General features: G+C 46.9%; 1 protein-coding gene across 3 annotated transcripts; it reads left to right on the top strand.

Annotated features, from left to right (window-relative positions):
• The first annotated feature begins 19,626 nt into the window (after nucleotides 1-19,626).
• PJA1 (praja ring finger ubiquitin ligase 1) lies at nucleotides 19,627-24,377 on the top strand. Of its 3 annotated transcripts, none has more exons than XM_070605805.1 (3): nucleotides 19,627-19,795; nucleotides 22,126-22,320; nucleotides 22,888-24,377. In XM_070605805.1, the coding sequence occupies exons 2-3, from the start codon at nucleotides 22,193-22,195 to the stop codon at nucleotides 23,933-23,935; spliced, it is 1,176 nt and encodes a 391-aa protein (XP_070461906.1). In that variant the 5' UTR covers nucleotides 19,627-19,795; nucleotides 22,126-22,192; the 3' UTR covers nucleotides 23,936-24,377. The 3 variants fall into 3 exon arrangements, with proteins under 3 accessions (XP_070461906.1, XP_070461905.1, XP_070461907.1); XM_070605806.1 differs by having other exon boundaries at nucleotides 19,663-19,795; nucleotides 21,800-22,320; XM_070605804.1 differs by having other exon boundaries at nucleotides 19,659-19,795; nucleotides 22,126-24,377.
• Nucleotides 24,378-24,657: the final 280 nt, after the last annotated feature.

Raw genomic sequence — 24,657 nt, 5'->3', positions numbered from 1 at the left:
TACCTCTCTGAGGAGTAAGTGGAGGAAGCAGGGCTTCAGCCCGGATCTGTCTCGCCTCCAGTCTATTCTTTCAGGCAGGGCCTGGCCTTGCCCCCCAACTTCAGGCTGGGCGGTTGGAAGGAGGAGCTGCTGTGGCAGAGCCTCCGCTCCTCAGGGAGACTGAAGAGCCAGGGAGGGCCCGGCTCTCAGGAGGAGGTTTAGGGCCAGCTGCAGAGCTCAGGAGCTTGGGAGGACGGGGTAGGGGAGGGTAGACAGCAAAGGGGAGGGGAGCTTCTGACTGCCCCCTGCCCAGGGAGCACACCAAACACGCGGCCTGCCTTGCGAATCCCTGTCAGTTTCCGAGTTGAAACCCAGCTCTGCTCCACAATGCTTGTGTGACCTAGGGCAAGTCGTTTACCTCTCTGTGCCTCAGTTTCCTCATCTCTCTGTTAAGGATAAGAGCAGTCCCTACGTCCTGGAGCTGTGGGCAGGATGAAATGAGTGTGTGTAGAGCACTCTGCACAGTGCTCACATAGGATGGCCTCTCCACACCCTTCCTATTACCTCTCCAGTCCTTCACTCCGGGGTCGGCCCCAGCCCCCGGCCCCAGCAGTGTCTCCCTTGCTCCTTGTTCTCCCAGGCCTTCCTCGCCTCACGTTCTCAAGGAGGCAGAAGTCCAGATTGCCAGCTGTTTGGAAAGATGGCAGTTTCTATGGCCGGGCCAGCCTTTGACAAGTGAGTGTGGAATACAGTCATGTATCACTTAACGATGGGAATACAGTCCGAGAAGCGTGTCATTAGGTGATTTCATCACTGTGCGAGCATCATAGAGTGTACTTGCACAAACCTAGACAGTATAGCCTACTACACACCTAGCTATATGGTACTAATCTTATGGGACCACCATCGTATATGTGGTCCATCGTCCACTGAAATATCGTTATGCAGCACATGACTGTATTCATTCCTTCTTTTATTTGCTCAGTCATTCCAATGTTTATTGATCACCTACTGTGTGCCAGGCTCTGTTCTAGGCACTGGTGATAGAGCAATGGGCAAACCGACGAGGGCTCTGCGTTCACAGAGCTCAGATTCCAGGGGAAATGAAGCCCATCTCCCCCGTGGAGGCCCTGAACACAATCCTACACCCAGGTCAGCTGCCAGGTTAGACACGGATTTTCATCTCCCTCTGAGCTGCCCGGCCCTCATGGCCACAGCAGAGAACTGAAGAGATCGTGTAATTTGCCCTCTGCCTCCAGACAGCTGCTCCACCCAGACCACTAAAACCAGTTGCTGTCCATAAAGCACGGGCTCTGGAGTCCAGAGACCGACCATCCAAGCCTTGTTCTGCTGCTCAGTAGCTTTTTGACCTTGGGCAAATTCTGTAACGGCTCTAAGCCTCCGTTTTCTCATCTATCAAATGGGCATAAGAACAGCACTCACTTCATCAGGTCATCGTGAGGCTGAAATGAGAGAACTCAAGTAGCATGCTTGAAACAGTGCCTTGCACATGGTAAGTGCTCAATGTGGGTTCAATGGTACTATTATTATTGTTATTACTATTGTTATTGTTATCATTACCTGACCCAGGGGATCATAGGCCTTTGGTTTTGTGCCTGGCTTCAGTTTTGGAAGATATGCTTATTCCTGGCCCCGTGACCAGGCCAAAATCCATATGGCAACCTCTCGGGAAGCCCTCCCACTGTGGCCCTGGGGGAAGCCAGCCTGAGGTTGAGGGTCACTGCCAGTGTCCCTGAGGCACTGTGTGGAGAGCACCGGCTCACTCACTCACCTCCTTTAGGTTTGCCTCAAATGCCCCCTGCTCAAGAAGGCCTTCCCTGCCCACTCCATCTAAAACTGCAAACCCCCAGCCCTCCCAATCTGCCGTCACTGCTTTCTGTTTCTCCATAACACTTATCACCATCTTTCATGCTACATATTTTACTTATTTATTCTTTTTTAAAATTGTGGTCTGCCTCTCCCCTCTAGAATGTAAGCAGGAAGAGACTGTCAACTCTGTAGGGCTGAGCAGGCCCGAGGCAACTGGCCAAGAGATAAGCCAGATACCCTGGCCTACTAGTTAATAACTACGGGACATTCTCTGCCTTAATCTGAGCCTCAGTTTTTCCACCAGAAGCTCGAGGTGGGTGGAACCAGCAGCCTCCAAGATCCTCCTCGGCTCTGACTTAGAACATTCTCTGCTTTTGTGCCAGTTCTCACGGCACACAGAGCAGGGCCCTGGCCTTCACTCAGACCAGTCTGCTGTAGGAGGCTGTGCCACGGGCAGGGTCAGAGCTACAAGCAGAATTCCTCTGCTCCTCAGCCTGGCCTCCCCCACCTCGACCTTCGTCAGGAGGGCCCTGGGCTCAGGAGCAGGGTAGCCTGGCCCCCTCCCAAGCGGCAAGATTCAACCTCAGCTCCCTGTCCTGGCTCCTGGGACCTCAGCCTATGCCGTCCTCCCCTCTGGCAGCATTGCCACAGGCCGTGGCCGGCTGCATGATCCTCTTAAAGGTGACACTGCTGGACATGACACCAGCACATGTTCTCATGAGCGGCCTTCTCTGTTCAAAGGCTGCCTTGTGGTTTGCAAATGGGAGGAAACAACTCCATAGGACAGTTGGCTGGTTCGGAGGCCACTGGCTCCTGGGTTCAAGTCCTGCTTGGAATTCTGTCTTTCCCCTTATTCTGAGTATGAGATATCTGCTAGGGCCCAGCATAGGAAAGGCCAGGACCGGGCACCTAGCACCCAGCTCCTCTCTTTGCCCCACTGCCCTGCCAAGAAATAGGCCCCATCTGGAAGAGGCAGCTGTCTCTGTCCCAGCATGGGGCCTCTCCATTCACACATTTGACACTATTTCTTAGGTGATCACTACGTGCCAAGCAGAGCTTTAGGGGCTGGGGAGACTGTAGTAAGCAAACACAGAGATAGTCTCTGCTCTCTGGTTCCACTTACATTCTCAAGGCAGAGGTGGCATTAAAACAGGGGCCCACGGCATCTCACAGAAACGTGGGCGGGAAACCCAGAGTTTGCACATACACCGTGGTGGAGGCTACAAGCATGGATAAGACGGCTGAAGAGAGAGTATACAGAGTGAGAAGCAGCGGGGCTTCGGATGGAACCTGAGGAACCCCAGCATCTCAGAGGTGGTCAGAAGAAGAGAGAGTAGAAAGGAAGCGGTCGTGGGGAGGGGGCAGGGGCATCAAGCCAAGACAAGAGAGTGGATTGCCAGGAGAAAGGAGTGATCAATCATCAAATGAGTCCAGTGAAAGAGAGGGAGGCCTGGGCAAAGGCCAGAGGTTTCCTGGTGAGAGAGCAGCGTTGCTGAGTAGCGTTCGTGGAAGGTGACCCGCCATGGGTTCCAGAGCAAAGAGGAGACAGTGAAAGCAAGAAGGAGGAAAGCAACATTTACTGAGCACCTACTCCATGTCAGGTCCTCTGCTTGGCCCCCCACATGCCTCATTCTTTCATGAATTCAGGCAACAGTTTCCCTAGATGCAGGAGCTTCACGATAAGCAAAGACAGGTGAGGCCCCTGCCCTCATGGACCTCAGAGTCTCCAGGGGGAGGGGCACATGGGGACTAGGAGCCAGACAAGAATCAAAGTATCAGACAAATAAATGTGAAGCCACAACCGGACCGAGGGTTATGAAGGAGAGGTATACGGTGCTAATGAGAACATGGTGGGCTCTGAGCCGCAGGGAGGGCAGGGCAGACTTCCCCGGGGAGTAGACATGTAAGCTGAGATCTGAAGGACAAATAGAAATGAACGAGGTGAACAGAGGAGGGGAGAGTGTTTTACGCAGAGGGAACAACATATGCAAAAGAAGAACTCGAAGATGGCTCTGGAGAAGCAGGAAGGCCGGGCGGCTGGAGGCGAGGATGGAGGGTGGGCAGGGGAGGCTAGATAAGGCTCCACAGGCCATCATCAGGGCTTTCGTCTTTACCCTGAAAGCACAGGAAAGCCATGGAAGGGCTTTAAGGAGGGGAGTGACGTGATCAAAGCTGTGGTTTGGAAATGCCATTCTGGATGCTGTGTGAAGAGATGGCAAGAGATGATTTGGGCCAAGCGTTTAGGAAGCTATTTGGCTGAGTCCAGTAAAAGATGGTGGCGGCTTGTACTAGAGCAGAGACTAGAAGGAGACTGAAGCCAAGTGGATGGATTGAGAAATATGCTTAGGTATTGTTTACAATAGCAAAAGATCACATAGAACTGGTGCTCACAAATAAGGGACTGGTAAAACCAACGATGGTAGATCCACCCAGGAGAATAGTACATGGAAACACAGTGAGAAAGCTTTCTAAGTATTGAACAGAAAGACTGAGGAGACACATTGTTAAGTGAAAAATGCCAAGTACCAGACCGTGTGTATAGCATCGTATATTCGTGGAAGAAAGGGAGAAATAAGAATATCCACCATATTAATGTTTCCATAAAGATGCAGGAGGAGGCTACCTCCAATAATGAAGGTGGTGCACCTGTGTGTGTCTGGGGTGGGGGTGTTGAGGTTGACGGAGTTGGAGCAAGACTCCTCACACCATCCCTTTTTATGTGATTTTGATTTTGGAATGTATTACCTATTTAGGAAGAAATAATTTAAAAAGCAACAGTGACTTAAAGTGAAATGATCAGGGTTGCCTATGGGGTTGGAGATGTGGGATATGCTGAGGATGACTCCTAGGCTGAGGTCTGTGTAACGGGATGGACGGGGTACCCTTTGCTAAGTATGATAAGGGACAGGAGAAGACAGCAGGTCTGGGGAGGAAGATGGTGTGAAGTACCTTCAAAGAGTGAGATGAGAAGAGAGAGACAGGGCAGCAGCTAGAGAAGGAAGGAGGGTCAAGGAAGATAGATTGTTTGTCTCAGTGGAAGAGACCTAAGCACTTTAAAAGCAACTGGGAAAGATCCAGTTGAAAAGGAGAGCATGGCTGTCCTTGAGAGGGAAGGGATCACTGGTGGGGTCCATGCTCCAGGGGAGGCAGAATGACAGGAGACCCAAAGTACAAATGGAAGCTTGGTCTTAAATAAAAGGAAGTTCCTCTATCATGACAGAGGGTGAGTGGCCAGGGAGGGAAGATTCAGGAGTCTATCTGGCTTCAGCCTTTGCCCCAAAGGCTCATGGGTGATCCCTGGAGCCTGGAAGCCCCAGCCTTGCCCAGATGCCTGTGGGGGCCTCTGTGGAGGTGGCTAGGGAACCATATCACCCCCTTTTAGTCAGCCTCTGGGTCCTGATATTGACTGAGTGCCTGCCACCCCCCGGACCTGTGCTCGCTACTTCACAGACATCTTGCCTTCACAGCAGTCCTGGGTGCCATGTTATTATTATTAATCCAATTTTAGAGTTGAGCAAAGTGAGGCCCAGGAAGGCTCATGGTCACCTAGCTAGTAAGTGGCAGAACCAAAATCCAGCCACACCTCTTGACTCTCAGACCAATGGAGCCACAGTGAGGTGCTGGCAGATTCATTTAGGAGATGGGATTGTTGAAGCAACCAGGCCCAGAGGCTCAGAAGACACCCGTATATTCTGACAATCCCTCTAGAGCAGTGGTTCTTACCTTGGGGGTGATCTTGCTCCCCAGAGGACATTTGGCAATGTCTGGAGACATTTTGGTTGTCACGACTTGGGGTGGGGTGTTACTACTGGCACCTAGTGGGTGGAGGCCAGGGACACCCCTAAGTGTCCTTCAGTGCACAGGACAGGCCTGGCAACAAAGATGCACGCCCGACAGCCCCTAGGGCCTCGGCGGAGCCCCTGCTCCAGAAGCTCCCTCAGCTGCTCCACAATGCAAGCATCGTCCTTGTTTCTGCTGCCTTGTTCCTTCTGTGACGTGTGCGCATTGTAAAACAGTTCAACAATGCCGGAGTGTTTAAAGTACTGAGTAAAAGCCGCGTCTCCTCCCTCCAGCCTAACTCCCCAGAATCACTGCTGTTCCTGTAACTTGTAGTGAACAGGTTGAGCTCCACAAGCAGAAGAACAACTGAATTTTCTCCCTCAACTCTCTCTACCACCTATTTCTCCTCTGCTTCTTGGATGAAATTTCCTGAAGATCCATAACTTTTTCAGTGATTTTAGAAAGTTAAAAAAATCCTCCTCCAATTACTCTCAGGCATGAACATGTGCAGTCCAGCGTCACACTGAACCCCCAACTCCACTGAAAGTTAAAGCTTCTCCCCTCTTCTCCGCTGGACCCATCGGGCCCAGGAGCAAGGCTGCCACAGGGGACAGGGGTGTGCTCTCTCGTCCCTCCCGACTGGTTGCAGAGTAAGCCCCTATAAGGATGTGCCGTCATGTATTTAACTAGTTCCCTACTGATGGGCATTGAAGTGGTTTCCCGTTTTTCACTCTTGTAAACAATTTGGGATGTCCCTGTACATTTGTCTATCTGTACATACTTGCTAAATTATGTCTTTAGAATAAATTTCTAGAAGTCAGTGTGAGAAGGTATGCATATTTAAAACAATAAAATACATTTCCAGATTGTTCTCCATGGTAATTGTATCAGTTTATGCTCCCACTGGCAGAGTATGAGAGGGCCTGTTAAGGGGCTGGGCCTCACCCCCTCTCCCCTACCCCCAATACAGTGCCTGGCACTACTAGGAAGGCAAGGCTCACATTAGCTATTGAATGAACGGGTGTTGAGAGAGTGAGCTGGGCACCCTGAAGCCTATGAGGAAAGTGCAGACTCTTTCTCCCAACTTTCTTCCTCTCTCCTAAACCCCTTCACAGTCATCTCTTACTCCTCACCCTTTACACTTCTGTAGATTCTAGGTCCTGAATTGCTCTTGAATCTGTCATCTCCTTTCTGTCCATGACCAATGCTGGAATTCGGGTATCACCATCTCTTGCCCTGAAGAGTTCCTTGCTGGTCTCCCCATATCCAGTCTTGCCATCTCTGATCCATTCTTGACACCTCCAGAGTGAAGGTCCTAAACTGCCATTTGGTCAGCCTCCCCCACCCCCTCTAGAGGCTGGCTCCCCATGGTGTACTCCACAGGGCCTGCTCGGTCCATCGTCTCCCTGCTCCTGTCTCAGTTTCTGGGGGGCTTCGCCTTCCCCCCCTTACACTCCGGTCACACAATGCTGCCCACCCCTCAGGCACAGCAGGTTTTGGCTCTTTGCCCATTCAGTTCTCTCTGGCTAGACTCTCCTCCTCTCCTTTTTCTGTCATCAGACAGAGAGTGAACGTTCGTTGCTTTGTGGCTCTGCAGCATTCATTCCTCTCCCTTCCTCAGACTCCTGTTTCCTTTAAGTGAATCGTCTGCTTCACTGGGGGTGAGGTTGGTGAAACAGTAAGGCCATGTGTCTGCCTCCTACCCTGGGAGCCAAACGGACATAGCCTTCCTCTCCCCACCCCAGTCTAGCCAGGGGGAAGGCATGGGACTAAGCTTCATCCCTGGATACTTTCTTTGGCTTTCAAATCTGGAGCAAGCAGTGTAGGAATAGAGGAAACAGCTCTCATCCATTTCAATGTCAGCATCCTGACCAGCAGCATTCCTGCTTCCTACACCTTCTCAGCCTTCTGCCAAGGCTGCCTTCACTGATGTCTATTTCCAAACCTGGTTCTTCAATCTTTTCCTCGATTCTGTAAGCTCCCTTATAGGCTACCCGCAACCCCACAAGTTCCCTTTTCTCTTCAGTTAGTCAGAGAGTTTCTATTGCTTGCAACCAAAAATTTCTGATAGAAAGCCTAGCCTCCACAAAGCCTTCCCTGGTTATGCACAGCAGACTTCTCTGTACATTCCAGTAGCACCCTGTACCAAGGGCAGCTCACACCAGGGGGATTTTCTGTCTCTTCCACTAGGGTAGGAACTCATGTTGGTCCCATCCTTGTGAGCTCAGGGCTCACTAGCTCAGTGCCTGTTCCAGAGTTAAACACTTAAGGCAACAAACATTTAAGGACTAAACTAATGGACTGGTAGCTCTGCCTCACCCCGCTTCCCCCTCAGTGACTTGGACAGACTTTTATCATGCCACAGAAATGATACCAGTACCTGCCTCTCTTGTGAGGCTGGCTGGGAATAACATGGGCTGATTTCTGTTTGGGACCCTCATTCTGTCTGTGCTGTGGAAGATGGGGAGGGAGGAGGACGGGAAACAGACAGGAGTGGGGGCGGGGAGGTGGCTGTTAGAGCAACTCAGGTGGAAGATGATGGCGAGCTGGATTAAGATGGTTGCAGTGGGAAAGGAGAGTGGAAGGGGCTGACTGGTGAGCTCGTGAACTGAGCATTAGAAGTAAATGAAACTCAATTGTTTCTGGTAATTCACAAAGCAAAAGCTGGCCAGTTGAGATGGCTTCCCTTAGAAGGAGGTGGCGAGGGAGTGCATGTGTGCGCGTGTGCATGGGAAATCGTTAGGGGAGGGTGTCGCACCGTCTGCAGCATCCCTCCCCACTGCCAACAGCCACAACCACGCAGGCTGCCTGGCCTGTTTTCTAAAGAGCTTCCCCAGGCAGCAGGGGAGAGAGAAGGGGGGCCGGCCACCCACACCACTCAGCAGAGGTGAGCTGAGGAGCATCGAATTCTCCAGGCCCCCTCCCCCCAGCCACTACAGGCTGCCAGGTGCCTTGTTTGTGATGAAAGCTTTTAAAAATCCATGTGCATGGATGGTCATGCATTCATTTTTGTTCATTTAACTAATACTCACTGAGCCTGGAGCACACAACGGTGAGCAAAGCCCGCCATGGACCCTGCTCTCAAGAAGCTCCCGAGCTGGCAAGCTGGCGGGGGAGAAGATGCGTAATCAGGCAATTAGGAACCAGTGTGAGCGGGAGGTAAGCACTGGTTGCTATGGGAACACAAGGAGAGGCCACAGCTGCTGTTCCTCTCCGAAGAGTGGTGGCAGGCGAAAGAGGCAGCATGAAGCAGGCAGACCTGCTTGCCAGGACCAACTCCACACCGCCCAGCTGACTAGTCCAGGACAAAATCTTCTGGCATGATAAAACCTGTCACCTCTCTGCCCTTCCATCTCTTCGCCTAAGAAATGAGAAGGGGAAGCATGATTTTAAGGCCAAATGAGACTCTGTATGTCTGTGCTTGGCCCCCAGTAGGTCTACAATATGTGGTAGCTGCTGGGATTCTTTTTTCAAGAAATATCTGTTGGTTGAAAGTTTCCTGGGCTAATGGACACCAGAGGTAGAGCTGTGAACGAGATATACAAGGCCCCCGGCCTCATGGAGCTTATAGTAATTGAGAGGAGAGACAGATACCGAAAAAAACCCCAAATCATGGCACAAGTAATTACTATGGTGATGAGTATCCTGATGCTACGAGGGTGGTTCAGAGTAGGAGCTGGCCTATGCTAGGGGGCTAGGAAGAAAGACTTCCTGGAAGAGGTGATGTTTTAGCTAAGATCAGAAGGATGAGTTAGTCAGCAAAGAGGTGGGGGAAACTGCATTCCAAGTGAAGGGAACAGCAAGTGTGAAGGTGCTGAGGCAACAGGGAGTCTCGTGTGTTCCAGGCAAAGAAAGGAGGTCAGTGGAACCTGGGGTGGGGAGGCAAAACAGAGGCAGGAAGAGAGGAGGCTGGAAAAATGGGCAGGACACCAATAACTCTAAGCCTCTAGGCCGTGGTAAGGAGTTTGCATTGGATCCTAGGATGACCCCAAAGTCCCAGTGTTGCTCTGACTGCCACAGCTGACCAACTCATCCGTCAGTGCCTGAGGCAGGGCTGAGCTCAAGGGGTTGATTCAGAGCTGAGTTGTAGAAGATTCAGGAATGTGAGAGCTGTCAGGGCTGTAGGAAGCATTTAGGCCCACACACTCATTGTGCAGATGGGAACACTGAGGCCTGGAGAGGAAGAAGATTTGTTCATGGTCACACAGCAAACAGGGTTATCAGGCCTGGAACTAGAGCACAGTTTAAGAGGCTACCCAGGGGCCGGCCCCGTGGCTGAGTGGTTAAGTTGCACGCTCTGCTTCGGCGGCCCAGGGTCTTGCAGGTTCGGATCCTGGGTGCGGACATGGCGTTGCTCATCAGGCCACGCTGAGGTGGCATCCCACACGCCACAACTAGAAGGACCCACAACTAAAAACATATACAACTACATACTGGGGGGATTTGGGGAGAAAAAGCAGAAAGAAAAAAAGAGAAGATTGGCAACAGTTGTTAGCTCAGGTGCCAATCTTAAAAAAAAAGAGGCTACCCAGTGTCTCGTGCCTCTGCAGAAGTCTGAAGTGGGCTTGTTTTTTAGGAGGTGCTGTTTTCTCTCCCTCTCAGGGCAACCTACTGTGTTTACAGCTCTTTCTTGCCTTCCTGCACTTTCCCTGATGTTCTTCTTTTCAAAAAGGCACATTTTCCATAACCTTGGCTCCACGTTTGCTTATCCTCCACCTTTCTATTGTGAATGGGACAGCCAGGGGCAGGACTCGGATTCCGGGCAGGGCCCAAAGGAGCTATTCCCGTGCCAGCGATTGATGTGTCTTCCAGGCTCACCCAAGCTCCTGCCACTGCCACTCCCCCAGTTATGTTCTACGGGTGAAGCTCTCCCCGCTGACATGGCCACAGCACTTCCCTGTCCAGACAGGTCCCACCACACACACTGGCAGAGCTGGCATGGGTTTCATCTAATACAGTCTCTCCATTGCCGAGATGGGAACGGTGAGGCCCAGGGAGGGAAAGGGATCCAACCAGGGTCAGGCCCAAGTTCTCACCTGTGAACTGTGTTCTGGCCTTTTGACTCTGCCTATCTCTGTCCGCCCCCTATCTCCCAGCACCATCGGCTGACTCCCTTCTCTCACTGTTGATGGAAGCACAGAGGCACCGAGCGTTGAGCGGAAACCCTATGGGAAAAGGGTGGCCCAGCACTGCCTGAGCAGAGGCTGTAGGAGTAGAGGTGAGGGGAGCCTGTTCTCTGCCTCTCTAGCTTAGCCAGTGTCCCACCCCAGCTAGCCCTCTCTACTCACTTCCCGCAGCTCAGGGCCAGGAGTTCAGCTGTGGATCCAGTAAGCTGCTCCAGGCTCCCACCAGGGAGCCCCCTACCTGGTAGGCTTCCCTTTTAGTCAGGAACTGAGGCCACCACGTTCCTCTCGCCTTAGGGCTGGAAGTAGCCAGCTTTGGAGTTGACAGCCCTGGCCCCAACTTTTAGCTCTGTTACCTTTAGCTGAGTAGCTTGGACAAATCTCTTACAATCTCTGAGCTTCAGCTTCCCCATGCGAACATAAGAAGTGCTGCCTCACGGGCTTGCTGTGAAGATTAAATGAGAGAATTTATATAAAGTACCTGGCATACGATAGGTGTTTGACAAATGTTAGTCTTCTCCCTATACTCTGGGCTTGCCCCTCCAGCCCCACTCCCAGCAAGCTCTGCCTGATTCTTGCCAGAGATTCTTGGGGTGAGGTTGGGACTAGATCTTGGCAAGAGCCTCTTGGCTCTGGGGAGAAGTGAAGGGAGCTGTGTCCCACAGTAGACAGTCCTAATCCCTGAAACTCAGCGGGAGGCATGCAGTGGGAAGCCAAGCCAGGGGAAAAGATGATGGCCCGGCCCCCCGGGAGATCGGAGGAAAGGAGCAGGCGGCAGGTGGCCTCAGGGGCTGTGGGAAGTCAGGACAGGGCGGAGAGGGCTGGGCAGCATAGGGGCCCATCCCGCTGGTCCAGGCGGTGCCAGATGGTTGGGAGAGACAAAGGTGGAGGCCTCTGGGCTGCAGGCTGCTTGGACCTCTCTCACTGGCAACTCCTCTTAGCTCATCCTGGGGCACAGGAGATCTGTATCATTGGGACCCACCCAAGCTCTAGCAGGGGACTCAGACAAGCCCCATTCAGTTCCAGACACCTGTCCTCCCACATCCTTGCTCTGTCCTCATTTCCTTGAGCCAGGCTCAGAGTTCGCTGCCCTCATTCTCTGCCTCCACAATCCAACCCCTGACCCTTTCCCCACCAGGTTCCCTTTTGCTCCATTATTCCCTGAACTCCAGAAGCCCCCAAAACATCTCTGACTTAGACTTTACCAATTATTCTTCACAAGGAATTCCCCTGTCTCCAAAGTCATCAGTATTAGTTGCCACAAGGAGGCCTTAACTTTGGGTCCCAGGCTCTGGACACATTTGGCTGAAATGTATCTACTGGCTCACCTGGCCTCTCTTGCAGCCAGGAGCACCCCTCAGAGAGATGACAAGCAGGGGTCAGTGAAGTCTGGGGCCAGGAATGGCCCTCAGTCTCCGACTTGGGTGAGGACCGAGTCTATGGCCTGGATCAGAGCTGAACCTGTAGCTGGGATCAAGGCTGAGTTTGTGACCAGGTTCAGGGCTCGGTCTGTGACCCAGGTTTGTTAGTTTCTTTTGGTTGCAAGCAATAGAATCAACTCTGGCTAACTTGGGCAAAAAGTAAGACTGTATTTCAAAGATATTGGGCTGTTTTTCAGAATTAGTTGATGTGAACATGACTCAGCTTCAACCTTCCCAGTCTCGGTGTGTCTCCTTTTGAGTTTCAGATCCCTAGGAGAGGAGTTCAACTGGCCCGACATGGGTCAGGAACCTCTACTCCAGGGTCAGTCAAGTTAGCCACGGTGCAGGGCTGCACATTGCTGGAGGAAATGAGTAGGGCTCTAGCCTTTGGAGAAAGCAATCTGGCACCATCTACTAAAATTAAAAAGATATACATCATTCAACCTGCCAATCCTACTTCTGGGACATCATTCCATGGAAATGAAAGCTCTGGCACCCTAAGGACCTATGTGTACAAAGACGTGTATTACAACATTGTTCATAGTGTTAAAAAAACTGAGTGATAATTACCTTTCAAAGGTTGATGGCTGAATAGATTATGGCACATCCCCATCATGAAATACCAGGCAGCATTGAAGATTGGTAATTAGATCCATACCAATTGATTTCAGGGGATGTTATTGAGTGAGAATAGCAAGAAGAGGAAAAGTATATATACGACCCCATTTTAATAAAAAAGGACAAATAAAAACCCACACATGTATTGCACATGTATATATACATACACGTAAGTATATGTGTATATATGTGCATATATATGATTATACAAGTATAAAGAAAAATATGAAATAATGACTACTAGGTTATTGATATAGGTTATGGGGAGCAGTGATATAGGGAGGGGAGGGAGACAAATAAAAATAGAAAAAAAGACTATAATGTTTTAAAGCAAGCACATAGGATTTCTTTTATGAGGGTATCTAAAATTACATAGATATTTCTGTGTGATGATAAAGATATTACCTTAAAGATATTTTAAAGAAGAGATGAGTAAAAATATACCAGAAAACATCTTGTCAAAAGAAAATTGGGTAGCAGGATTACTGACAAGATTGACCTTAACACCAAAAGCCTTATTAGGGACAAGGAGACTCATTTCTTAGGGAACAAATGAACAATTCTCTGGCAAGATGGAACAATCCCTAACCTACACACCCTGCATATGTTTTAAAACATGTAAAAATGCTATTATCCTGTGCATATCCTCTTACATCTTGTTTTTTCCATTCCATCTTGTTCATCAGATGTATCCGTTGTGACACATGGAGATTTAGATTCTGCGTCTTAGCTGCTCTGTAGGAAGTATTCCATTGTAACAATTATTCACTTCCCTTTTGATAAACATTTAGGTCTTTCTGCTCTTTCACTATTAAAAACAATGCCACAATGCATATAATTGCAGACATTTCATTTCAATCGTGTGCAAGCATATCTGTAAGTAAATTCCTAGAAGTAGATTTTCATGGTCAAAAAATGTGTGCATTAATAATTTTGATAGATATTGCCAACTTGCCTACTAGAGAGGTTCTACCACTTTACCTTCCCCTACCCCCAGCAACGTTTGAGGGTCCTGAGGCCCCATGCCCTCTCCCACACAGTGTGTTTTCCAGTTTGTCCGTATTGGTCAGTCTCATAGGTGAAATGGGATCTCATTTTAGTTTTATGAGTGAGCTTGAGCATCTTCTCATGTGTTTAAGTGCCATTTGCTTTTCCTTTGCAAGAAAATGTCTATTTGTATCCTTTGCTTATTTTCAAATTGGCTTATTGGTCATTTATTGATTTATAAGAGCTATTCACATATTTGGGAAATGAACCCTTTGTCTGTAAAATTAGCACCAGATATTTCCCCAAGGTTTTCATTTGTTTTTTTTACTTTACTTAGAATTATTTATTTATATATATATTTGCCTGCCAGAAGATTTTGTTTATATATAGTTGAACCTTTTCTTTTTTTGCTCCTGTATATTTTGTCAAACTTACAGAGATCTTCTCTACTTCAGGATTGTAAAAAACATTCCCCCATAGTTTATTTTAACTACTTTCATAATTTCATATTCACATTTAAAGAAAATACCAGCTAGAAGATCTTTGCAACTGTACAAATATAACTGACATCTGGTATCCAGAATATATAAAGAATTCCTATAAATCAATAATCATGAGAAAAACAGCTTTAATAGAAAAATGGACAAAATATATGAACAATCAATTCAGAGAAGAAGAAATCTAAGTGGCCAACAAATGTGAAAAGATGCTTAACTTCTCTAGTAATTTAGGGAAAAGCAAAGCAAACAACAGTGTTCCATACTCATCAGATTGGCAACAATTTTAAAGTCTAAATGTATTAAGAGTGGTGGGATGTGGGGAAACACTGTTGTGGATAAACTGCAGGTGGGAATGTACGTTGGTACAACCACTTGGAAACCAGATTGGCAATATCTATTGAAGTTGAAATGCTCCTATCCTCCTGTCTCAGTGACCCCCACCTGCCGGAATTCCTGCCCTTGTGTAATCCCCTCCCCTTGAGTGTGGGCTAGACCTAGTAATTCACTTTTAATAAAATATGATAAAAGTGTTAGGATGTCACTTCTGAGATCTGCCTTGAAGAATTGTTAAAAGAAGTTCTTCAGAAAGAAGAAAAATGATATAGGGCTGAAACTTGGATCTACATTTAAAAAAGGAAGAATGTTTGAGAAGGAATAAAGGTATAAATAAAATAAAATCTTGCATTTTTCTTATTCTTAACTGACCTAACAGATAACAGATTGTCAAAAAAAAAAATAATAGCAACAATGTATTGGATGATTATAGCCTACGGATAAGTGAAATGAATGACAGCAGTGTTAAAAGGGACAGGAGGAAGGAATTGGGAATATTCTGTTATAAGGTACCTGCAGTACCCACGAAGTAGTATAGCGTCATTTGAAAGTGGGCTTGGATTACTTGTAAATGTGTTTTGGAAACTCTAGGGCAACCACTAAAAAATGTAAAAATAAGAAATATAATTGAAATTTTAAGAGAGGAGAGAAAGTGGAATCATAAAATGCTCAAAGTCAGAGAATACAGAAAAAGGGTGGAAGACAAAAAAAGAGAAACAAACAAAGAACAAGGTCGATGAATAGGAAACAGTTACAAATATGGTAGATATTAATCTAATCATACCAATAATCACTTTAAATGTGAATGGTCTAACTATACTAATTAAAAGGCAGAGACTATCAGAATGGATTAAAAAAAGACCCAACTATATGTTGTCTTACAAGAAACTCATTTTAAATATAAAGACATAGATAGATTAAGCCTAAGTGGATAGAGAAAGATATACACGCTAACATTAATAAAAAGAAAGCTGGAGTAGCTGTGTTAATTCTAGACAAAGCAGATTTCAGAACAAGGAAAATTATCAGGGACAAATAGGGGTATTACATAATGATAAAAGGGGTCAATACTCCAAGAAGTCATAACAGTCCTTAATGTGTATGCATCTGACAAAAATAGCATCAAAATACATGAGGCAAAAATGGTTAGGACTGCAAAGAAAAATAGATGAATCCACTACTACAGTTGGAGACTTCAACACCCCTCTATCAATAATTGACAAATCCAGCAGGCAGAAAATCAGTAAGGACATAGTTGAACTGAATAGGACCATCAATTACCTGAATGGAATTGACATTTATAGACCACTTCATTCAACAACAGCAGAATACACATTCTTCTCAAGCTCACATGGAATATTCCCCAAGATGGACCACATCCTGGGCCATAAAACACATCTTAACACATTTAAAAGAATAGTCATTATACAAAGTGTGCTCTCAGACCACAGTGGAATTAAATTAGAAATCAATAACAGAAAGATAGCTGGAAAATTCCCAGAAATTTGGAGATTAAACAACACACTTCTAAATAACACATAGGTTAAGAAGAAGTCTTAAGAGAAATTGAAAAAATATTTTGAAATAAATGCAAATGAAACTGTAACTTAAAATTTGTGGAGTGCAGTAAAAGCAGTCTTAGAGGGAAATTTATAACATTGAATACATATATTAGAAAAGAAGAAGGATCTAAAACCAATAATCTAAGCTTCCACCTTAGAAAACTAGAAAAAGAAAAACAAATTAAAACTAAAGTAAGCAGAAGAAAAGAAATAAAAGAGCAGAAATAAATGAAATTGAAAACAGAAAAATAGAGAATCAACGAAACCAAAAGCTGATTCTTTTTTTGTGTATGTGAGGAAGATTGGCCCTGAGCTAACATCTGTAGCCAATCTTCATCTGTTCGCTTGAGGAAGAGTGTCCCTGAGCTAACATCTGTGCCAATCTTTCTCTAGTTTGTCTGTGGGACACCACCACAGCATGGCTTGATGAGCGGTGTGTAGGTCCCTGACCAGAATCTGAACCTGTGAGCCCCAGGCTGCTGAAGCAGAGTGCATGAACTTAACCACTACACCACCCGGCCAGCCCCTAAAAGGTGATTCTTTAAAAAGGTCAATAAGATTGGTACGTCTCTAGCCAGGCTGACCAAGAGAAAAAGAGAGGAGACAAAATTACTAATTTCAGAAATGAAAGAGGAGCCATGCCTACTGATCCCATGGACATTAAAAGGATAATAAGACATATTATGAACAACTCCATGCCCACAAATTTGATAATGTAGATGAAATGGACAAATTCTGTGGCTCACTTTTAATAAATAGGATATGGCAAAAGTGTTGGGTTGTCACTTCTGAGCTTAAGTCATAAAAGGACCGTGTCTTCCATCTTAGGTTCTCTCTGGCTCTCTCTCTCACCAGCTGCCATGTTGTGGGGGAGACTCAGGAAGTCTATGGATAGGCCTACGTGACAAGGAATTGAAGCCTGACAGCAACTACATGAGTGAGCTTGGAAGTGGATTTTCTGAGGCCTGCCAACAGCCATGTAAAAGAGCTTAGATGTGGACCTCCCACTCCAATTGAGCCTGCAAATGAAACTGCAGCCCCAGATGGCAGCTTGAGCACAACTTCATGAGAGACTTTGAGCCAGAGGCACAGGGCTAAGCCATGCAGAGATCCCCTACCCACAGAAACTGTCATGTAATAAATGTTTGTTGTTTTAAGCTGCTAAGTTTTGGGCAATTTGTTACACAGCAATAGATAACTACTACATACCCTTTGACCCGGAAATTCCACTTCAATGTTCATACACTAGAGCAACTTTTTCCAATCTTTTTCACATCAGAGCATATGTTAAAATGCTAATAATTGAGCCAGTTCACTGGGTTGAACAGACAGTCTGCTCTTAGCCAGAGGCAACAGTCCCCAGGGCAGCAGCTAAGTGAAGCCAGGCCCATCTTCCTGGAGGGCTAAGGGAATCAATATGTCAGAATACCCATTACCCAGCTGGGAAGCTCTGTCCGGGAGAAACTCATCCATATGGGCACAAGGAACCATGTGCTAGGATGTTCATTAAATCCTCATTTATAATTGCACAAAACAGAAACAACCCAAGTCCATCAGCAGGGAAAGAGAGAAAGACATTGGATAACTGATGCAACAGAAGTCCATTTAATAATATATTATACTAATATTATATTGGGAAATTGATACAATACCATTCAGCAGTTAAAATACATGACCTAGATCTAAATCTATCAAACTGCTAAATTTCAAAACAAATAAAATTAAGTGAAAATTTAAGTTGCAAAAGAATGCCTTTATTATAATGCCATTTACATAATTTAAAACACATAAAACAATAATGTGTCTTGGTTACAGATATATACATACATCGAAAAAGAAAAACAAACATGGACAAGAAGGAAACTTCTAAACAGTGCTTCTTTTGGGAAAAGAAGTAAGACGAATAGAATCAAGTGAGGGCTTCAACTGTAATATTTTGTTTTGAAAACAGAAGGAGCTGAGGATCTGAGGAAAATAAAATTTGCTCAATCTGTGTGACAGGTACATGCAAATGTGCATTTTGTACTCTGTACTTTTCTGTATGTTTGAAATATTTTAAATATTTTTTATAAAAGAATACATCATTTCTTGAGTACAAAAATTACATTAGATCAGGCTTCTTAATTGTGTTGTTCAATCTCTCTAGATCCTTATTTATTTGCAGTCTATTTGATCGATCTAAGCCATAACAAGTGTGGTTAACTCTCCTATGATAATTGCAGACTTTCCGATCTCTCTTTATATTTCTAACAATATTTGCCTCATATGTTTTGAAATTACATTGTTTGGCTATAAATTTTAGTGACTATATCTTCTCAGTGAATGAAACAACTGTTTTGTTCTCATTAATGCTTTTTCTTTGAGTTCTTGATTTTTCTGATAGTAATATTGCTATGTGTTTCTTTCCTTTCTTCCTTCTTTCCTTCTCTTTTTTTCTCTCTTTTCTAAATTCCTTCCTTCCCCCCGCCTCCCTCCTTTCCTCCTTTTCTTCTTTTCTTCCTTCCTTCTTCCTTTCTGCTAGTATTTAACTGGCATATCATTTCTATTCCTATTTCTGCTTTAGATGAAACTCATATAAACAGCATATAACTGAATTTCTAAAAACGAAACGCTTAAAATGAGAGTTTGCTTTTTTAATTGGAGATTAACCCATAATACATACTGATATATTTGCATTTATTCCTGCCCTTTGTTTTTTCTTATTCTTTTCCATCCTTTCTTGTTGCCTCCCATCCCATTTCTGCCCTTTGTTAGACTGAGTTTTTCTCTTTGTTCTACATATTATTTCCTTAATAGTTTGAAAATTATACACCCTATTTCTTTCCTATTGTTACCCCTAAAAGTTCTTGTTGTTCTATTTTACATTTTATTTCCAGTAAGAACAAAATTTGCCATCGTTGTGAACATAGGAAGTCTTTACAATCAATGCAAATATTAGAGATACATCGTAAAGTGTGATTTTTAAAAAAGAGTTCAGAGTTTAGGAAAATTGTACAAATCCAAAAGGCATAACAATGCGATGACCACAATATGAATCCGTGAGTGCTTCATGATCGATCATTTCTTTTCATTTCAATCAAGAAACTTGATTTTGTCATTAAGAGCAACGAATTCTACCGTAAACTGTTCAATTTGCTTTAACCACCAGGTTAAAAAAATTTAAGCTTACTGCAACCCTAAATATAGTTTCACATTTTTAATACTTCCAGTCCAAACCATAACACATAACATAGGATATGATATATTAAGATAATCACTTTCACATTGGAATTAATCAGAAAGAATTTGCCGATTTCATTTTGTTAAAAAAAACACCACTCACAACAGAAGGGAATATGGCTAAATGTTTAACATTTGTTAAAGCTGGCTGTTGGTTACGTTTTTCGCTGTCCTTTTCTGTATCCTTGACGATTTCACCATTTAAAATGAAATAATGCTTTCGGGCCCACCCTGATTTGTCGAGAGCAGCTGCCACCCCCGCCACATCAAGGGGGCGGGCCCCAGCTAACGCCACAATCACTTCCGCCGCCGCAGTCGCCGCCCGCCCCACTGCTGTCTGGCGGGGGAGGAGCTGGAGACCCGGGACCAGCGGCTCTGGCGGTCGTGGCGGTCGGAGGTCTGAGAGCTCTGTTCCTCCCGAGAGCGTGCGGGTGCCTGGACTGGTGAGTGAAGGCTGTTTATTTCCTCGATTCATTCAGACGCGGCGGTGGGGCGCGTGGCTGGGCGTGGGGACGAGTGGCTGGGCGTGGAGGCAAGGATTTTCGGGGGCTCAGACGAAGAGGTTTTCAGGCTCGCCCCTCGGGAAGGGGTGGGGCGGGGCGGGCGGACGAGGGACCTGACTGCAGAGTGAGGCCTGTGTCCTCCATAGGCCTGCTTGCGGACTCCATCCTCCGTTCTCCAGCCCCTTTCGTGTGGCGCGGCCCCCACTTGAATGGCTTTAATCGCTGTATGAGAGGGGAATGGTGGTCGCGGCCCTCTCCCACCTCTCTCTGCCTCTCCTCCTCTCTCCTCCCTCCTGCCTTCTTGGCTCCTTTGCGGAGCACGCTGTGGCCATTCTTCCCCCATTTCGCAGTTATTTTGCTGAATGGTAAATTGTTAAGATTTTTAGGTAAATATATTGTTCCCAGGAAAAGAGTTGTCGGAAAAACAGATTATTCCCAGGGAGAAACTATATCCACACAGGCCCTTTTCTTTCTTTTTCCGCTTCCCTGCCCCATCTGTTTGGTTTGGATCTGCTGTTTGAGCTGATAACATTTTCGTGTCTCTCATTATGACATTGTGGCCCCCTCCCCCTCCCTGTGTTTCGCGTGTGCACATGGGGACACACACATGCACGCACATACGCACATGCACACACATACGCACACGCACGCACAGAAACCTTCCATTGCAGCCCCCTCCCCACCCCCCTCATACTCAAGGTTGCGACACGTCCCCTTCCGTGCACATGCATGGACACACACACACACCGTCTCACACACTGTCATACCCTCCAGTGCCTTTCCCTACCTCTCACTACCTGCTCCATATACACCTTCAGAAGCGGCCCCCTCCTCCTTCTGCCTCTTTGTCCTCTGGAGAACACACACACACACACACACACATATACACACACACACTCACTCACACACTCACACACTCTCACCCTCCCTCTGGGGCCGTTTTATCCCCTGCTTGCCACATACACACATAAGGATATCCCTCAGTTGCTGGCTTCTCTTTCCTATGCCTCTGACATACATATGCACACACACTTGTTCACACACCCCTCTCACATGCTTCCCTCTCCTGCTCCCTGTCTGCTACTTCTGTGCATAGACAGCCCTCCTTTGCTGGCCCCTGCACTGCACACACTCACACTCACATAAATCCTTTTCCCGGGACACCACCCCCCTCCCTGCTAATCACATTCATGCATGCAGACCTTTGACTGCTGGCCCCTGTTCCACCTGCCCGCCACAAGCATATCCCTCTCCAGTGCTGTCCCCTCATCGATGCATTTGCTCACACTGACATTTCTCTATTGTCGCCTCCCATTTTGACAAACACACATACACAAACTCATGGCCACCCCTGTCCAGTGCCACCATATCCTTCCTTGCCTGCCACAGATGCATAAACACAGGCGTCCCTCCATAGAGTTCCAGCTGCCACACATACAGCAACACACACGCATTCTCTCTCATACTTAGACACAGCCCTCTCCTCTAAAGCCACCCCATCCACGCCTGTCATTTTCATCCTCGCATCCAGGAGAGGTCTCATTCTGTCTGACACTTCACACCTCTTCCCAATGCCACCGTCACCTGCCCCTTCCCCTGCAGACACAGACATCTCTCCATTGCCTGATTGCTGGTCCCCTCCACCTGCCCCTCTCCTCCCGACAGACATGTAGGCACTCATGCACACATGGTGATCTGTATTTTCCACCCTATTCCAATTTGCATTTCTCCTGTCTGTCTGCAGGGCTCAGAAAAATGCAGACACCCCATAAAAAAAAACCGCAGCAGTCTTTCCTCTTCCCATGTTGGCACAATGCCACAGTACTTCACCCACCTTCCAAGCGTCCAGTCACCCCCCATCTTCTGTCAGATTCTGCCTTAAGTCTGGCTTTCCTACAAACCCAGTTTTGTAATTGTTTTGCCAACATTAAAAATGTGTTCCAGGTCTACACCTGACAGTCACTGGAATGCAACTCCAGGCCTTAGAAGAAAGTGAAACTAACTCTAAAGGCCCCTTGTTCTTTCTGTTACCTGCCTGCTGAAGTGAAAATAAATCTCCCTGCTCCTTTATTCTGAACTCTTTTGACTTTCCCATCTCCCAAGTGTGTGCAGGGAGCAGGAGCCTTTCCACTTGAGCCCCAGCTGTCTTGGAAACCCTCCTAAGTCAGAGCAATGGGTCAGGAATCTAGCAAGCCTGTATGGCCCAAGCCAGCAGGAGGGTATCAGTCCAATACAGGCAGGAGGTATGGAAGGAGGCATGCTTATGTCAGTTTCAGGCCATCCACGAGCCAGCAGGAAAGAATTTCCAGCCAGAGAAAGACGACATCTGAAGTCCCAATGCACAGATCAGCCCCCGGTCAAACCACCAAGAGGAGTCGATCGCCATTTTCCACCACTCGTCGTAGTTGGGTCGACAGTGAGAGCTCGGGGACCAGCCTGAATGTTGATAATGAGGACTACTCCAGGTACCTGCCACGAGAGTATAGGGCTTCGGGTAGCAGAAGAGGAATGGCTTATGGACACGTTGACTCTTTCGGGGCAGATGATAGTGAGGAGGAGGGGGCTGGGCCTGTTGAGCGAGCGCCAGTGAGAGGGAAAACTGGCAAGTTTAAAGATGATAAGCTGTATGACCCAGAGAAAGGGGCGAGGTCTCTGGCTGGGGTGCCCCCACAGTTCTCTAGTTTTAACCGTGATGTGAGAGAGGAGCTTGACAAGTTAGACCCAGCCCCTGCAGCAAGATGCTCTGCTAACAGAGCTGAGTTTCTGCAGCAAAATAGCATGGCCTCTCAGATATCTGCTGCTGAAGGCAAGTTGGCTACAAGTGGCGACAGCCTGGAGAGGGAGAGGCGGGAGCAGAATTTACCTGCGCGTCCTAGCAGGGCTCCTGTAAGTATTTGTGGTGGTGGGGAAAACACCCCAAAGAGTGCAGAGGAACCAGTGGTGAGACCCAAAATCAGAAATCTGGCAAGTCCAAACTGCGTGAAACCAAAAGTATTTTTTGATACTGATGATGATGATGATATGCCACATAGTACTTCCAGGTGGAGGGACACTGCCAACAACGACGACAGCCATTCGGATAGCCTAGCCAGAAGAGGCAGAGGCGACAGTTCAAGTGGCTACTCTGAGCCGAAATACTCTGAAGACAAGAGGGAAGTCAGGAATGACCAGGTGAAGCCAGAAAAAGTGCCGAGACAGCGACGAACCATGGCTGACCCTGACTTCTGGACGTACAGCGATGATTACTACAAATATTTTGATGAAGACTCTGACAGTGACAAAGAGTGGACTGCTGCTCTGCGTCGGAAATATCGAGGTCGGGAGCAAAATCTGTCATCCAGTGGTGAAAGCTGGGAGACTCTGCCGGGGAGAGAAGAGCATGAACCTGAGCAAGCCAGAGTGAGTACCAGTGCCGGCGCCAGCCCCAGCGCTAGTGCTAGTGCTGGCATCAGTGGGAGCAATGAACTTGAAGAAGTTCGAGGACCATCTCTTCAGGAAGAGGAGCGGGCATCGCCGGAGGAAGGAGAAGTTCCTTGGCTCCAATACAATGAAAATGAGAGTAGCAGTGAGGGGGATAATGATTCTGGTCGGGAGTTTTTGCAGCCTGGAGTGTTCATGCTGGATGGAAACAACAACCTTGAAGATGACTCCAGTGTGAGTGAAGACCTAGAAGTGGATTGGAGCCTCTTTGATGGGTTTGCAGATGGGTTGGGGGTGGCTGAAGCCATTTCCTACGTGGATCCTCAGTTCCTTACGTACATGGCACTTGAAGAACGCCTGGCCCAGGCGATGGAAACAGCCCTTGCGCACTTGGAGTCCCTTGCGGTGGACGTGGAGGTGGCCAATCCGCCGGCAAGCAAGGAGAGCATTGACAGTCTTCCTGAGATCCTGGTCACTGAAGATCACAGTGCGGTGGGGCAGGAAATGTGTTGCCCTATCTGTTGTAGTGAATATGTGAAGGGGGAGGTGGCAACCGAGCTGCCATGCCACCACTATTTCCACAAGCCGTGCGTGTCCATCTGGCTTCAGAAGTCAGGCACCTGCCCCGTGTGCCGCTGCATGTTCCCTCCCCCACTCTAAGACCAAGGCTCTTTACTCCTGGTCTGATGATTTTCCCCAACTGAAACCCACAATACTGCAGGAGCCCTCTCGAAATTAACAATTGAAATGAAACCAATCATTGATTAACCTACACCTGTCAATTCCTTGTGGTTATTTCCAATGTGAAAATGGTTGTGTACGATTGCATTAAAATTCATATTGTCTGTTAGAGGTTAGAAAGGAAAAACTAAACTTTCTAAATGCTACTTGAGATTGCAGGAAGAACATACTTTTTCTAGCCTGAAAGTTGAAATAAATTGCATTTGTTTTCTTCAGTAGAATGTGTTGCTGTTAATTGTAACGTCAAGTTTATCTGTGAAATATGTCCAAAAGGCATCATCATTTCTGTTGCATGTTATGGGTTAATGTTCCTGTAATTGCAGTGCCGTAAAAACTTATTAAAGTTCTTCTTTTGGTTTTACATGGTACAGTGGAATTGTTTGGTTTTGTCTAAAATGGTGGTACTAAGTGATTTTATAATTGATCTCTTGTATTTGCATCAAAAATAGGTTTTTTCCCAATAGCATAAAAACTTGAGTTTCAAGGGAAATGCTGACTCCAACAACAGCAAAAAATTAAGGCTAATTCTAAAAGTAGGAATAAAGTGTATGATTGTCAAACTACTACAGGGGTAAGGGTCATAATGGGAATACTCTGTTAGTCTGTGGGAAGGAAAGAAACAATGAGAAAGCAATGTAAAA

This window comes from Equus przewalskii, chromosome X, assembly GCF_037783145.1.
Source record: "Equus przewalskii isolate Varuska chromosome X, EquPr2, whole genome shotgun sequence".
Lineage (NCBI taxonomy): Eukaryota > Metazoa > Chordata > Mammalia > Perissodactyla > Equidae > Equus > Equus przewalskii.
The sequence above is the reverse complement of the archived record's forward strand: the minus strand, read 5'-3'. Positions and strand labels throughout refer to the sequence as shown.